Source organism: Schistocerca piceifrons, chromosome 2 (assembly GCF_021461385.2).
Source record: "Schistocerca piceifrons isolate TAMUIC-IGC-003096 chromosome 2, iqSchPice1.1, whole genome shotgun sequence".
NCBI lineage: Eukaryota > Metazoa > Arthropoda > Insecta > Orthoptera > Acrididae > Schistocerca > Schistocerca piceifrons.
The window spans coordinates 245,710,816-245,726,033 of NC_060139.1; the positions used below are offsets into that span (position 1 = coordinate 245,710,816).

Here is a 15,218-nt window from a genome sequence, read left to right on the forward strand (position 1 = left end):
TTGGAATGACCTCCCAATCAACCACAGGCGAGGGCTCAGCCCCACTGCGGGCAGCAACCGGGGCAACCACAGCGGCAGACCGATCTGGGGACAGACGGGACGAGGTTGACATCCTCGTGATACCCAAGTCCGGCTCCTCACAGTGGTGCCCAATGGCAACAGCCTCAAGCTGCGCGACCGAAGTCAGCACCGCCTGCAGCTGTGAGAGAAGGGATGCCAACTCAGCCCACATCCGAACACAGCAATCACAGTTCCTGTCCATTCTAATCGATGCTGAACAACAGTTACCGAAACACGAGTATGTGCCTAGATAACGCAAAGTAAACACGCAAAGAATGTATGAACTAACCTGTACAAATGCCTAACGACTGCGCTACAATCTGCCTGAATTTATGATTACAGTAACTAAAACTCGAAATTACACCTCCTATACAAAACTCACACACAATTTAAGTAAGAATCTACTAAGTAAGAACAGAAAAGAAGCTATATACGTATCTTTCTGCACTGTCGATGTGCACCAACTGGGGGCTCAGGCCACACTGTATGGGGCAGGGAAGGGGAAGGAAAGGTGTATGGGTGGGGAGAGAGACAAACACTGTCTGGTGGAGTGTGGAGGGACTAGAATGCCAACAGGCACAGTGTCAGGAGGTTGTGGGGCAAGGAGGTGGGCAAAAAAAAAGAGCTTCTTTTTCATCTATCATGACTGTGTGAATCATAGTATTCTCCTGGATATTGAAGTTTTATGGGATTGATGATATAGCCAACGAATGAATAATGTCATGTCTAGCCAAAATAATGCAGAAAGTTGTACTTAGTAATTCAATCAATACAGTCTGAAGACATAATTCTGACTAGTGAGAAATCACATATGGGGTTTCCCCAGGCTTATTGGTGTTCACCCATGATCGTCTTTTAGACACCTGTTTAAGGGGTTGGGCATTGTGACTACTGCTTCACAGTATATTTATTCCCTCATGAAGTTTGTTGTAAATAATCCACTACAGTTCAAAAGGAACAATGATGTACAAAATTACAATACCAGAAGGAAAAATGACATTCACTACTTCACACTAATGTTGTCTTTAGAACAAAAAGGGGTGCGCAATGCTGAAACAAAAATTTCTGGTCACTTATCCAGTGATATAAAATATCTGAGAGACAGCACAGTATAGTTTGAAAACAAACTGAGAAAGTTTCTGCTTGATAACTCCTTCCACCCTGTAAAACAATTTCTGTTACTGTGATGTGTAAAAGTTGATGGTCAAGAATTACCAACTCAGATTCGTATATCTTTTTTACTTTTTGTAACAAAACATTAGAAATGTCCAGAACACAGCCACATGTACAAACTAACCTGTGATGTGAATTTAAAATGATTCATTCCACATCCTTAAGATTTATCATACAAAATGATCCATTAAACATGAAAGTAACAAACAAAGTTTTACATCATTGTGACTAGCAGCTGCTTATTTGTAGAAATTGAAGATCAATAATACTTAAAATATATTTAAAAGTTTGTTGTGGCATTCAAACAATGGAGAATCCAGGATGGAATGTAGCAATATTCTGAGAAGGAAAGTTGCTACTCACCATATAGCGGAGATGCTGAGTCGCAGATAGGCATTGGCCGAAAGCTTTAAGTGTGAAAATCTTTTTATTGTGCCATGCCTATCTGTGACTCAGCACCTCTGCCGTATGGTGAGTAACAACTTTCCTTCTCAGAATATTGTTGTGACATTCAGATGCATATGATACACTCCACACCACCTTGCAAATAACCACAGTTTTGTTACAAACAAATCACTGTCATCAGATGATGTGGATATCATAATTTTAACTTCACACGTCTGCATGTAATGCACTCACCTAGCAGGACAAATGCCCCTGGCGAGCAGCGACATGACAGTAGCAAAGCTGCAACGTAAAAGTACCCTATGGGTATGGATTTGATGAAGGTGGTACGCTATTACCAATATGCCTTGTGGGAGAGCCTCTGGTTATAGTGTTTGAAGTAATAGGAGGCAAAATCAGTTACAATGAAAACTTAAGTCAGACCTGGAGATGTGCCAAGATCCAGGTTCTGGTCTGGCTCACATTTTTAGTACTAACCACATGTTTATTACATTCCAGGTTCAGTATTTCTAATCAATTTTCAAAGATCTCATTTCAAATCAACATCTTTACTAATTTCATTCATACCTATCCACTCATTTCATTGCTGTGAATCTAATTCAACTGAAATGATTAAAAATGAAATGATTAACGGTAAAAAGAAAAAGTGAAACCTGGAGATTGTTGGGGCCTCTGAAATGTAATGGTTAAAATTTGATATATTTATCAAAAATAATGTAGATAAAATTTATTTTCTCTAGACTTGTCAGTGAATATAGAAACAAATTAATTTTCCAACATCTATAGATGCTTATCATTGCATGCTCCTCCATCAGTGATAAAATTATACAGTTAAAACTGAAGATGAAAATCGCATTTGCAAGTGAAAAATCAACACAAAACTCAGACAAGGTGCAAGTAGTATTTTTAGTAAAGAGACTTCAACATAAAGCGCAAAACAAAAGGAGAAAATCAAGAAATTCACAGGGCATTCTGTGTCAGGGAAGAGCAATGACAGAGGAGGAAGGATGTTTTAGTTTAATGTGGACTGTGTGTTTTTGTATGAGAAATATTCTTATGAAACTGCACGTTCACTACCTGTATATTTCCTGTTCACTTACTGGTCTCCACAGGTATCATGCTCATTTCACTATTCTGGCAATCCTGTAGAAGAATGCACAGAAAAGCGGTGATACAGCATAGTCCAGCGGACTGATTCATGAAAAACGTGGAACATTTTGTGAAGGGCCTCTTAAGTTATGAAACACAGTTTTCACAAAAGATTCTAGGAATATAAAGTCCTGCATTGTATCAATGCAGAGTAAAATAATCAAATTAGATAGAGTGGAAGAACACAGTTTGTAAGAGAGGAGTATTTGGATTTTTTGCCACTGCTGCTAAGAGGCATCAATCATGCCAAAAGATGTTGTTGTTGTTGTGGTCTTCAGTCCTGAGACTGGTTTGATGCAGCTCTCCATGCTACTCTATCCTGTGCAAGCTTCTTCATCTCCCAGTACCTACTGCAACCTACATCCTTCTGAATCTGCTTAGTGTATTCATCTCTTGGTCTCCCCCTACGATTTTTACCCTCCACGTTGCCCTCCAATACTAAATTGGTGATCCCTTGATGTCTCAGAACATGTCCTACCAACCGATCCCTTCTTCTGGTCAAGTTGTGCCACAAACTTCTCTTCTGCCCAAACCTATTCAATACTTCCTCATTAGTTATGTGATCTACCCATCTAATCTTCAGCATTCTTCTGTAGCACCACATTTCAAAAGCTTCTATTCTCTTCTTGTCCAAACTATTTACCGTCCATGTTTCACTTCCATACATGGCTACACTCCATACAAATACTTTCAGAAATGACTTCCTGACACTTAAATCTATACTCGATGTTAGCAAATTTCTCTTTTTCAGAAACGCTTTCCTTGCCATTGCCAGTCTACATTTGATATCCTCTCTACTTCGACCATCATCAGTTATTTTGCTCCCCAAATAGCAAAACTCCTTTACTACTTTAAGTGTCCCATTTCCTAATCTAAAACCTGCAACATCACCCGACTTAATTCGACTACATTCCATTATCCTCGTTTTGCTTTTGTTGATGTTCATCTTATATCCTCCCTTCAAGACACCATCCATTCCGTTCAACTGCTCTTCCAAGTCCTTTGCCGTCTCTGACAGAATTACAATGTCATCGGCGAACCTCAACATTTTTATTTCTTCTCCATGGATTTTAATACCTACTCCGAATTTTTCTTTTGTTTCCTTTACTGCTTGCTCAATATACAGATTGAATAACATCAGGGAGAGGCTACAACCCTGTCTTACTCCCTTCCCAACCACTGCTTCCCTTTCTTGTCCCTCGACTCTTATAACTGCCATCTGGTTTCTGTACAAATTGTAAATAGCCTTTCGCTCCCTGTATTTTACCCCTGCCACCTTTAGAATTTGAAAGAGAGTATTCCAGTCAACATTGTCAAAAGCTTTCTCTAAGTCTACAAATGCTAGAAACGAAGGTTTGCCTTTCCTTAATCTTTCTTCTAAGATAAGTCGTAAGGTCAGTATTGCCTCACGTGTTCCAGTATTTCTACGGAATCCAAACTGATCTTCCCCAAGGTCGGCTTCTACTAGTTTTTCCATTCGTCTGTAAAGAATTCGAGTTAGTATTTTGCAGCTGTGACTTATTAAACTGATTGTTCGGTAATTTTCACATCTGTCAACACCTGCTGTCTTTGGGATTGGAATTATTGTATTCTTCTTGAAGTGTGAGGGTATTTCGCCTGTTTCATAAATCTTGCTCACCAGATGGTAGAGTTTTGTCAGGACTGGCTCTCCCAAGGCCGTCAGTAGTTCCAATGGAATGTTGTCTACTCCGGGGGCCTTGTTTCGACTCAGGTCTTTCATTGCTCTGTCAAACTCTTCACGCAGTATCGTATCTCCCATTTCATCTTCATCTACATCCTCTTCCATTTCCATAATATTGTCCTCAAGTGCATCGCCCTTGTATAGACCCTCTATATACTCCTTCCACCTTTCTGCTTTCCCTTCTTTGCTTAGAACTGGGTTACCATCTGAGCTCTTGATGTTCATACAAGTGGTTCTCTTATCTCCAAAGGTCTCTTTAATTTTCCTGTAGGCAGTGTCTATCTTACCCCTAGTGAGATAAGCCTCTACATCCTTACATTTGTCCTCTAGCCATCGCTGCTTAGCCATTTTGCACTTCCTGTCGACCTCATTTTTGAGACGTTTGTACTCCTTTTTGCCTGCTTCATTTACTGCATTTTTATATTTTCTCCTTTCATCAATTAAATTCAATATTTCTTCTGTTACCCAAGGATTTTTACTAGCCCTCGTCTTTTTACCTACTTGATCCTCTGCTGCCTTCACTACTTCATCCCTCAGAGCTACCCATTCTTCTTCTAGTGTATTTCTTTCCCCCATTTGTGACAATTGTTCCCTTATGCTCTCCCTGAAACTCTGTACAACCTCTGGTTTAGTCAGTTTATCCAGGTCCCATCTCCTTAAATTCCCACCTTTCTGCAATTTCTTCAGTTTTAATCTACAGTTCATAAGCAATAGATTGTGGTCAGAGTCCACATCTGCCCCTGGAAATGTCTTACAATTTAAAACCTGGTTCCTAAATCTCTGTCGTACCATTATATAATCTATCTGATACCTTTTAGTATCTCCAGGGTTCTTCCATGTATACAACCTTCTATCATGATTCTTAAACCAAGTGTTAGTTATGATTAAGTTGTGCTCTGTGCACAATTCTACCAGGTGGCTTCCTCTTTCATTTCTTAGCCCCAATCCATATTCACCTACTACGTTTCCTTCTCTCCCTTTTCCTACACTCGAATTCCAGTCACCCATGACTATTAAATTTTCATCTCCCTTCACTATCTGAATAATTTCTTTTATCTCATCATACATTTCTTCAATTTATTCGTCATCTGCAGAGCTAGTCGGCATATAAACTTGTACTACTGTAGTAGGCATGGGCTTCGTGTCTATCTTGGCCACAATAATGCGTTCACTATGCTGTTTGTAGTAGCTTACCCGCATTCCTATTTTCCTATTCATTATTAAACCTACTCCTGCATTACCCCTATTTGACTTTGTGTTTATAACCCTGTAGTCACCTGACCAGAAGTCTTGTTCCTCCTGCCACCGAACTTCACTAATTCCTACTATGTCTAACTTTAACCTATCCATTTCCCTTTTTAAATTTTCTAACCTACCTGCCCGATTAAGGGATCTGACATTCCACGCTCCGATCCGTAGAACGCCAGTTTTCTTTCTCCTGAGAACGACATCCTCTTGAGTAGTCCCCGCCCGGAGATCCGAATGGGGGACTATTTTACCTCCGGAATATTTTACCCAAGAGGACGCCATCATCATTTAATCATACAGTAAAAGCTGCATGCCCTCGGGAAAAATTACGGCCGTAGTTTCCCCTTGCTTTCAGCCGTTCGTAGTACCAGCACAGCAAGGCCATTTTGGTTATTGTTACAAGGCCAGATCAGTCAATCATCCAGACTGTTGCCCTTGCAACTACTGAAAAGGCTGCTGCCCCTCTTCAGGAACCACACGTTTGTCTGGCCTCTCAACAGATACCCCTCCGTTGTGGTTGTACCTACGGTTCAGCTATCTGTATCGCTGAGGCACGCAAGCCTCCCCACCAACGGCAAGGTCCATGGTTCATGGGGGGGGGGGGGGGGGGCCAAAAGATAGTTAGGTTATTTAATCTTTAAGTGTATCCATGCAACTACCACCACTCACATTTTCAGAAGTGGTCACGTGTCCTAATTTTTAAATAGTGTTTACATCTTCGAAAACAAGGAGATATTCAAATTAATAACACCACACAACAATTTCTATTCATTTGCATTCAAAAACCATTACGATCTTCAATTCAATAATCTTAGCTGGGGGCAATGCTCTGAACTTTATTCTGAATGGTAGTTCATATCTGTCAAATACATTTAAACTAAGATGCAATGAATAATACACAAAAAGTAATAAAATTCTGCAACTTTAAAAAGCAATGAACAAAAAAAAGTCATTCTTGCCTGTAAGATATTTGCAGTGAGGTGGTGTTCGCTTCAGGTGAATCATCTCAAATTCAGTGCGCAGACCCCTAGCTTCACATACACCAAGATAATAATGTTCTGCAGTTTCATGCACTTGTACGAATAATGGAATTGGGCTGGAAAAAAAGGACCTGATTAAAATACAAAACACATATCAATTAAACTACCGATTGCAACACTAAAATATGTTTCTATTGACCACATAGAGGCCATGTTAAATGTGATGTCTAGCAATCTATTCTTTCCACATTGTTGTTCTATCCTGGACTTTCCATTGTTTGACTAAAATATGTTTGCCATATTAAAAATCTCGTCCTCCTCCTCAACACCTGTCCCCCCCCCAAAATCTTATTTTTATGAAACTTAGTACTAAATACATTGGAGACTAAAAGCCATTTCAAGTAGGATGTAACAGAAACAAGGCACCTGGAGTAGAAGACATTCGCTTAATATGGGAACATGTGATGTAATATTAACCCCCAAAACTTATAAACTGAACAACTCACCTAATAACCTGAAAAAAGGTAAATTTACATCATAACAATTGCAGATTTAGAGAAATATTTTTACTATATTGACTGAAGTTCATCCTTTGAAATTATACACATAGTAGGGAATAAGAGGTTCAGATAGTAAGGAATGAGAGGTTGTCTAGCACTTTTACAGAAACCAGACTACAGTTATATAACTCAAAGGATGTTAAAAGGAGGCAGCAGTGAAGAGATGAATGAGATAGGAAGTAGTTTATCACCCATCTTATAATTCTGTACACTAAACGAGTAGTAGAGCAAACAAAGGAAAAGATTTGGGATGGTAATTACAATTCAGATAGAAGAAATAAAATCTTCTGAGTTTTTCCTAAGACATTACGTATTCTATCAGGTGCACCAGAGAAATGAAGATCAGTTAAACAGAGTGATAGTATCTTAAAATGATGTTAGAAAATGAATATCAACCAAATAAAACAACTGAGTGAAGATGAATTAAATCAAGAGGGGCCAAGGGAATTCGATTAAAAAATGAGGCACTAAAAATAATAAAGGATTTTTCCTATTTGAGGAATGACAATGGCAGAAGTGAAGAGCACGTAAAATGTGAACCTGCAACAAGAAGAAAAACTTTTCTGGAAAAGATAAGATTGTGAACATCTAACATAAACTTATGGGTTGGAAGGTTATTTCTGACAGTATTTAAAAATAGATGATTAAACATTGGTAGATAAGTACCTAGTGAAAGAATTCATGACAGGAGAGACACCTCAACAGTACACCATCACTGTAAACAAATTTCTGAAGTACCAGCAACTACGACACAATGGTTGTAAGACAAAGCAGAGGACTATAGACAGAGATATGCTAAATGAAACATGTTTGGCTGTCAAAAGGGCGAAGCATGAAGCCTTCAATAATTACCTCAGAAAAAGGTTATTGAAAGATCTCTCACATGACCCACAGAAATTCTGTTAATATACAAAAGCTGTCAGTGACATTAATGTTAGTTTCCAGACAGTCATAGAGGAGAAGGGAAATGAAATCAATGGCAGCAATGCAAAAGCAGAAGCAGAAGCAGAAGCGGTTAACTCCATTTTCAAATATTCCTTTACAAAGGCAGATTCAAGAGTATTGCTATAATTTAATTCTTGCACCACTTTGAAGGTTAGTGATACAGATGTTAGTATCACTGATGTTGAGAAACAAGTTAAATCACTAAAACTGAACAAAATGCAGAGTCCCAGTCAGATTCTATACTGAATGTGTGGTCAAGTTAGCAATGTATCACTTAAAGCTGGTTGTTGAAACTTTGTTAGCAGGCTCTTTTGGGTTAGTGTGGAACTGTATTCAAGTGCCTGCCAGTTCACTTTCTTCATCAATTCTGTGACAGCCTCTCATGGGTCAAGAAAATCTGTGACTATTCACACTGCCCTTCTTTGTTAATGTTCAGTATGTCCTGTTAGTCCTGCTTAGTATGTGCCCCACACACTTCAGCATTATTGTATGATGGGGAGCATGAGCATTTTGTAAGCGATCTGCTTTGTACACTGACTCCATTTCCCCTAGTATTCTACCCATGAACCAAAGTCTGTTACCTGGTTTACCCAAGACAGCCTTTGTGATTGTTCCACTTTAAGTCCCTACAAATTGTTACATCAAGATATTTGTAGGAGTTGACCGAATCAAACTATGACTCATTGGTACTGTACTCACAGAATACAATGTTTATTTTGTGAAGTGCAGAATTTTATGTTTATGAACATTTAAAGCTAGATGGCAAACCCTCCACCACTTTGAAATGTTATCAAGATACGCTATTATTTTTCAGACATTACTTGATTATGGATAACTTTATCATCTCCAAAAAGTCTGAGATTACTATACATGTATTGTTGGCAAGATCATTAACATAGAACATCTGTCAAATGCTCTACTTCCAATATAATATGCTGCAGCCTCCTCACCAAAAAATTCTCAATAATCACAAATTCACTCACTAAACCAGAAGACTGTACTTCCAGTAATAAGTGCAGATGTGGTACTGAGTCATTCTTTTTGGAAATCAAGAAATGCTGCATCTACCTGAGTACTATGGCCCATAGCTTCCAGGATATCATGCTTGAAATGTGCAAGTTGGATTTCACACATTTTTAGAATCCATACTGGTGGCATGGAGGGGATGATTCTGTTCAAGATACCTCATTACATTTGAGCTCAGATTGTGTTCTAAGATTCTACAACAAACAGATGTCCAGGACGATTACATGGTAGTTTTTTTTATCACTTCTGCTACCCTTCTTGCAGATGGACATAGCTTGTGCTTTTTTCCAACTACTGGGTATGGTTTTTGTTCAAAGGGTCTACAGTAGATCATGGTTAACAGAGGGGCTAATTTAGCTGAAAATTTGGTAATGAATCTGATAGGGCTTCCTTTGAGCATGGAGCTTTATATCAGTTTCAACTGATGACACTAGTGCAGTGGTGTGAGAATTAAATGGGAGCAATACTCTTAGATTTTCACTCAGTTTAGTGAAACAATGGAGAAGTGGGGCACTTGTATGCAGCACCAACTATATAATAGGACATTTCTGATGCAGTAGTAGAAGTAATGCTCAGTGAGGAAGCACTGAATAAGAATCAGCAGCAGCATACTGACCCACAATTATTGATAAGTTGTAAAGGGATGTTATAGCAGCCAGTGATTTTGCCTTTTCCAGGTAAAGAATACATCAGCTAAATAACTCTGACATAGAGAACATTTTTTTATAAGTGCAGCCAGTAGGATTAAGTAATCAGGAGTGGAATAATAATGACTCAATATACATCTTTCTGTATGCAAAAGAAGTGGCTCAGGAGGTTTTTTTTTATTATTTGAGGACTTATACAAAGCCATCTGCTCAAGAACCTTTCATTTGCAGCTGTTGAGAATGATGCTCAAGAGTTTTTTTGGACCTATACAATCCTTAACAGGCTTATCCCTAGAGGAATCATTATTCACCCTCCCAGGTGTTAGGATATAGTTTGTGAAACTAGATTTCATTAAAATAATTGGGGAGTACGTCCTTAGTGCCACAGAAGAGGTGGCCCAACATGGCAGAATGAATTTAGTATGGTCATGGAGTAGTTTCTTGAGCCATAGTAGAGAATATTCTAGCTTCCACACAAGAACACGGGTAACTATGTTGTTCCTCATTGTTGCAGAAGCAACTCAACTCATCTCTCTTGGTTGGTAATATTATATACATTTCCAAAGTTACCCAGCGAGACACTATTTCCCAAAATAGCCAAGAAAGGAAGTGTACTGCACTTAGGCAAAATCCTCTTTATTGATTGCCAGTCTGTTGTAGCTGAGTGAAACCTTCCTTGTTTCCTCTGACACATTGAACTTCTGCTCTTATAATTCAACAGACTGAAACTTTTGATAAAATTTTTATATACTGTTGCTGGACTGCCTGCTACTGTAGCATAATAAACTGTATTGCAAACAACAGGTTTTGGTGAGATTTTTGGAGTGCTGTGTCATTGAAATTGCACATTTTTGGACTATGCAAGCATAAATACAGTATCTACCAAATACAGCATGTTAGTTTCTGAAACACTGAAATTAGGATAATGGTTGGTCCATTTGCTACAGTCAGCCATCACTGTGTGCACAGGATACATGATCTAGTGAACCAATTACAATAAGGCTTTTTCATTACCACCATACGAATTAATATGCATGTAGAACAAGAATAAACAGAACTATGCCTTCACATATAATTTTAGTTGTCACAGATATATGCTGCTTTACCTTTCTTCTGATGGATGTGGTTAGAATGGGATGTAAGAGCACAGCTTAAATTGCTGCAAGTGAAGGATCAACATTTCTACTCTTGATTGTGAGAAATATTTGACTATTTTCTGAATAAGTCGCAATTTCAAAATCATTATTTCTGAGGGTATAATTAAGCTTTGATGTAACAGCACAACTTAAACTGCTGTGAGTAAAGCAGTGACATTTATATTATTCATTATCACAAGAATGTGGCTATTGTTCTCCAATTAGGTCATGGCTTCCAAAAAATGCAACCAACGTGAAAGCAAAAAATTTAGTTGTGGCGACAAACTGATCTGTACCATAGCCCAAGGTTTAGGTCATGTTGGAAGGCAACAGTCTGGTTGTGAGTTGGGGTGCAGCAGTGAAATGTATAAGCCTGCTTGTCACCAATATTCAGCTATTTTCCCAAATGCATCACTATCTCCGAGGGTGTGTTCAGGCAGGAAACCAGGAGCACAGCTTCAGTTGGTGAAGCCAATTGTTTCTTACAAACTTAATTATAAATTTCCAATTTCCCAAAACTGTCAACTTTTAAGCAGTTATAGCTTGTTGTGGCTAGTTTTTAGCATATCCTTAACAATCCCTCTAACGATTGATATGTAATATTATTGTTCGACCAGTGTTGATACCGTGTCAGCACTGAGACATATTGCGAAATTTGATCCCATTTCAAAGTAAGTATCTTTCACCTAGTTGTAGTTCAATCTGAGAATGGAGTGCAATTGATGTTTTCTGGAAGAGGTGGTATTTTAAAGAATGAATCAAGCCATGTTATGGATGGTGGTTCATGTTTTGCCAGGCAGTGTGGATTGCCCAAAATGCCAAGTTCCAACAATTTTTTTTTGCCAAATCAGGATTCACTCCATTGTTGGCACTTACAGAAGGAGATGGGTAGTCACATGATCAATGTGCAATGCACGTTCAAGCAGAGTGCTGAGATCGGTACTTGGTTCAGTGATTCACCAATGATAGTTTGAAAAATCTCCAATTTCTTTACCATGTGGGACTCAATGTGCTCTCCAAAGATGGCAAGACTTGTAACAAATGTCAGTATGTCTACACATATGATAACTGACTTGTTGTCCTTCTATCACGAAACATGTCTCAAGTGGGTGATAAACAATTCTCAACAGTTAGGGAACCAGGAAAAGTCACTGAAATAGACAAAGCAAAATTTGGGCACAGGAAAAACAGTACAGGCCATAAAATCTGCGGAAACTGGGTGCTTGGTGGGATTCAGCAAAGGTAAGAAAAAATTAATTTTGGACTAAGGAAGTCTTAATTAGAAAAATCAAAGAAAAGATCCTCCCGGTTAGTGACTGCTTCAGCTTGTACAACACTCTAGGTACTAAAGGTTTTCAGCACCTTAAAGTGAACCATAGTGTGAAATCTGTAGATTCTAAAGATCATTCTGTTCATAACCATGTGGAGAGTATGTGGCAGGACGTCAGAGATGCAATACCATAATATGGTAGAAATATCATACATTTTGTGGGTTATCTACCTCAAAACATATTCCACCAAGCATATCACTTGAAAGAAATATTTCATAATTGAGGTGGGTAAACTTTACACACCCTGCGGAAATGTAATACTGTAGTTTTTTCAAACACTGCTGCAAGCAGGACTGGCAATTACAATTCTGTGCCTTTCAGGGAGAAACTGGTGCCTTCACTTTCCTCACCATTAAAGGCATGTGATAGCATCACTTTGATTTTTACTGTACACTTTGTACATTACTTCAGGCTACCTACTTCATTCCTGTTTAATGCTTAATGTTCCTTTGTCATTCGTGTGTTCAGACAGTGACAATGTGATTGGCTGATTACATCACCTGTCAAGTGCTCTGATTCTGTGCTGTGACCGACTGACGAGATCACATATGCTGTGCCGTGATTGGTTAACAAAACAACATCGTGCAGTGCAGTCTCGTTTTCACAGTTTCTGAAGCTATCATGCCATATTTGGTGGATTATGTATATATACTTGTGTATTCCAAAAATATGCAGTTTCAATGACAGCACATTAAAGATCTCTCCAAAGTACATAATTTTTTGTATGGTTTGTTCTGCTATAGTGGCAAGAAGTCTGATAATGGTGTATAGAAATGGTGCCACAGTTTTTGCTAATGGGGTAAATTTAAATTTTGCAAAGGTTAATCAGTTAGGCATTCCTCAGGCTGCCACAGGGCAGGTTACCGTTTTATGTGATCCTACTATATTGACAGAAATGCTTCAATAGTTTGGTGAATCAATTGACAATGTTACCCATCATTTTCTGTATGCTGTCTCAATGCTGGTGGCTGTAAAGTGTCAAATTATCTCTGCTCAGCATTCATTTGGATTGTCTCCTTTCAGGTACTACTTTTTCAGGTTAACTTCCACTGGCAGGTGGTCACTAGAGTGCATATCATTACTTCACACTGTCTGTTGTTTTACTGATGGTACCTGAAACTTCTCATTGAGAATTGTGCACACTGCTTTGCCTGTGCAGGTAGTATTTGTGGCAGTATCACTATGCACCTGTCGCAGCCAGTAATTTTGTGAGGGTTTTGTGGATGGTAGACACATGTGATATAGCAAACACTGGGAGCTGCGTAACTGCCTTTCTCGCTTCAGTGTTTCCTTGTCATTAGGTAACATTCACATTTTGAATTTTTCCTCTCCTTAGTAAACACAGCAGAGTTATCATCCCATTGTGTGTGGTCACCAGAGTAACTGATAGAAAGTTGAAGGAAGGTGCATATCACCAGAGTAACTGATAGAAAGTGGAAGGAAGGTGCATAACATTTACAACTTGTGTACATATCAGTCACATTTTTCACATACAGCTTTGTCTCCATGTGGAAATGATGTGTGTCCAAACCATTGCCAACAGTTGCAATTCATGGGATCCAGGATATATCCTTAAATTGATGAATCCTGTTTTAAAGTACTCAGGCAATGTTACACTGTCTAAGATAGACATGAAAGCCACTGTTTCTTCCTGCTCATTCACTTCGTAATGTTGCACATCTCCGATTCTACTTTTCCTTCCTGCTCCACCTCGGATTCCGGTGTTGGGCTGTGTATAAAATCTTTGCATGATACATCACCTTTGTCAAAACTGGTGATGATACACTGTGTGATCAAAAGTATCCACTCACTCCAAAAACAGTCCGCCGCGATAGCTGAGTAGTCAGTGTGACGGATTGCTGTTCTACAGGCCCGGGTTCGATTCCGGGCTGGGTCGGGAATTTTCTCTGCTCAGGGACTGGGTGTTGCACTGTCTTCATCATCATTTCGTCCCCATCTGGCACCCAGGTCGCCCAATGTGGCGTCAAATGTGATAAGACCTGCACCAAGGCGGCCGGACTTGCCCTGCAAGGAGCCTCCCAGCCAATGACGCCAAACGCTCATTTCCATTACTCCAAAAACATATGTTTTTCATATTACGTACATTGTGCTGCCACCTGCTGCCAGGTACTCCATAACAGCAATCTCAGCAGTCATTAAGACATCATGAGAGAGCAGAATGGGGTGCTACGCAGAACTCACAAACTTCGAATGTGGTCAGGTGATTGTGTGTCACTTGTGTCATATGTCTGTACGCGAGATTTCCACACTCCAAAACATCCCTAGGTCCTCTGTTTCTGATGTGATAGTGAAGTGGAAATGCGAAGAGACACATACAGCACAAAAGCATACAGGCCAACTTCATCTGTTGACTAGATTGCCGACAGTTGAAGAGGGTCGTAATGTGTAATAGGCAAACATCTATCCAGACCATCACACAGGAATTCCTAACTGCATCAGTGTCCACTGCAAGCACTATGACAGTTAGGCAGGAGGTGTAAATGTAATGTCATGTGACTAGGGCCTCCCTTTGGGTAGACTGTTTGCCAGGTGCAAGCCTTTCGATTTTATGACGCTTCGGCGACTTGCGAGTCGATGGGGATGAAATGATGATGATTTGGACAACACAACACCCACTCCCTGAGCAGAGAAAATCTCCAACCCAGCCGGGCATCGAACCCGGGCCCTTAGGCTTGACATTATGTCGCACTGAACACTCAGCTACCGAGGGAGGAGGTGAAAAAACTTGGATTTCATGGTCGTGCAGCTACTCATAAACCACACATCATGCCAGTAAATGCAAAATGCTGTCTCACCTGGTGTAAGGACCATAAATATTGGACAATTGAACAGTGG

The 15,218-nt window shown here is 39.5% G+C and overlaps 1 protein-coding gene across 1 annotated transcript in view; it reads right to left on the bottom strand.

Moving 5' to 3' along the window:
* LOC124775293 (rab3 GTPase-activating protein catalytic subunit) overlaps window positions 1–15,218 on the bottom strand; it is a gene marked incomplete at its 3' end in the record, with an annotated part of 470,052 nt that overhangs the window by 448,931 nt on the left and 5,903 nt on the right. The window contains exon 3 of the mRNA XM_047250130.1: window positions 6,697–6,833. Within this exon, the coding sequence (XP_047106086.1) occupies window positions 6,697–6,833 (137 nt within the window). The remainder of the gene's footprint in view (window positions 1–6,696; window positions 6,834–15,218) is intronic.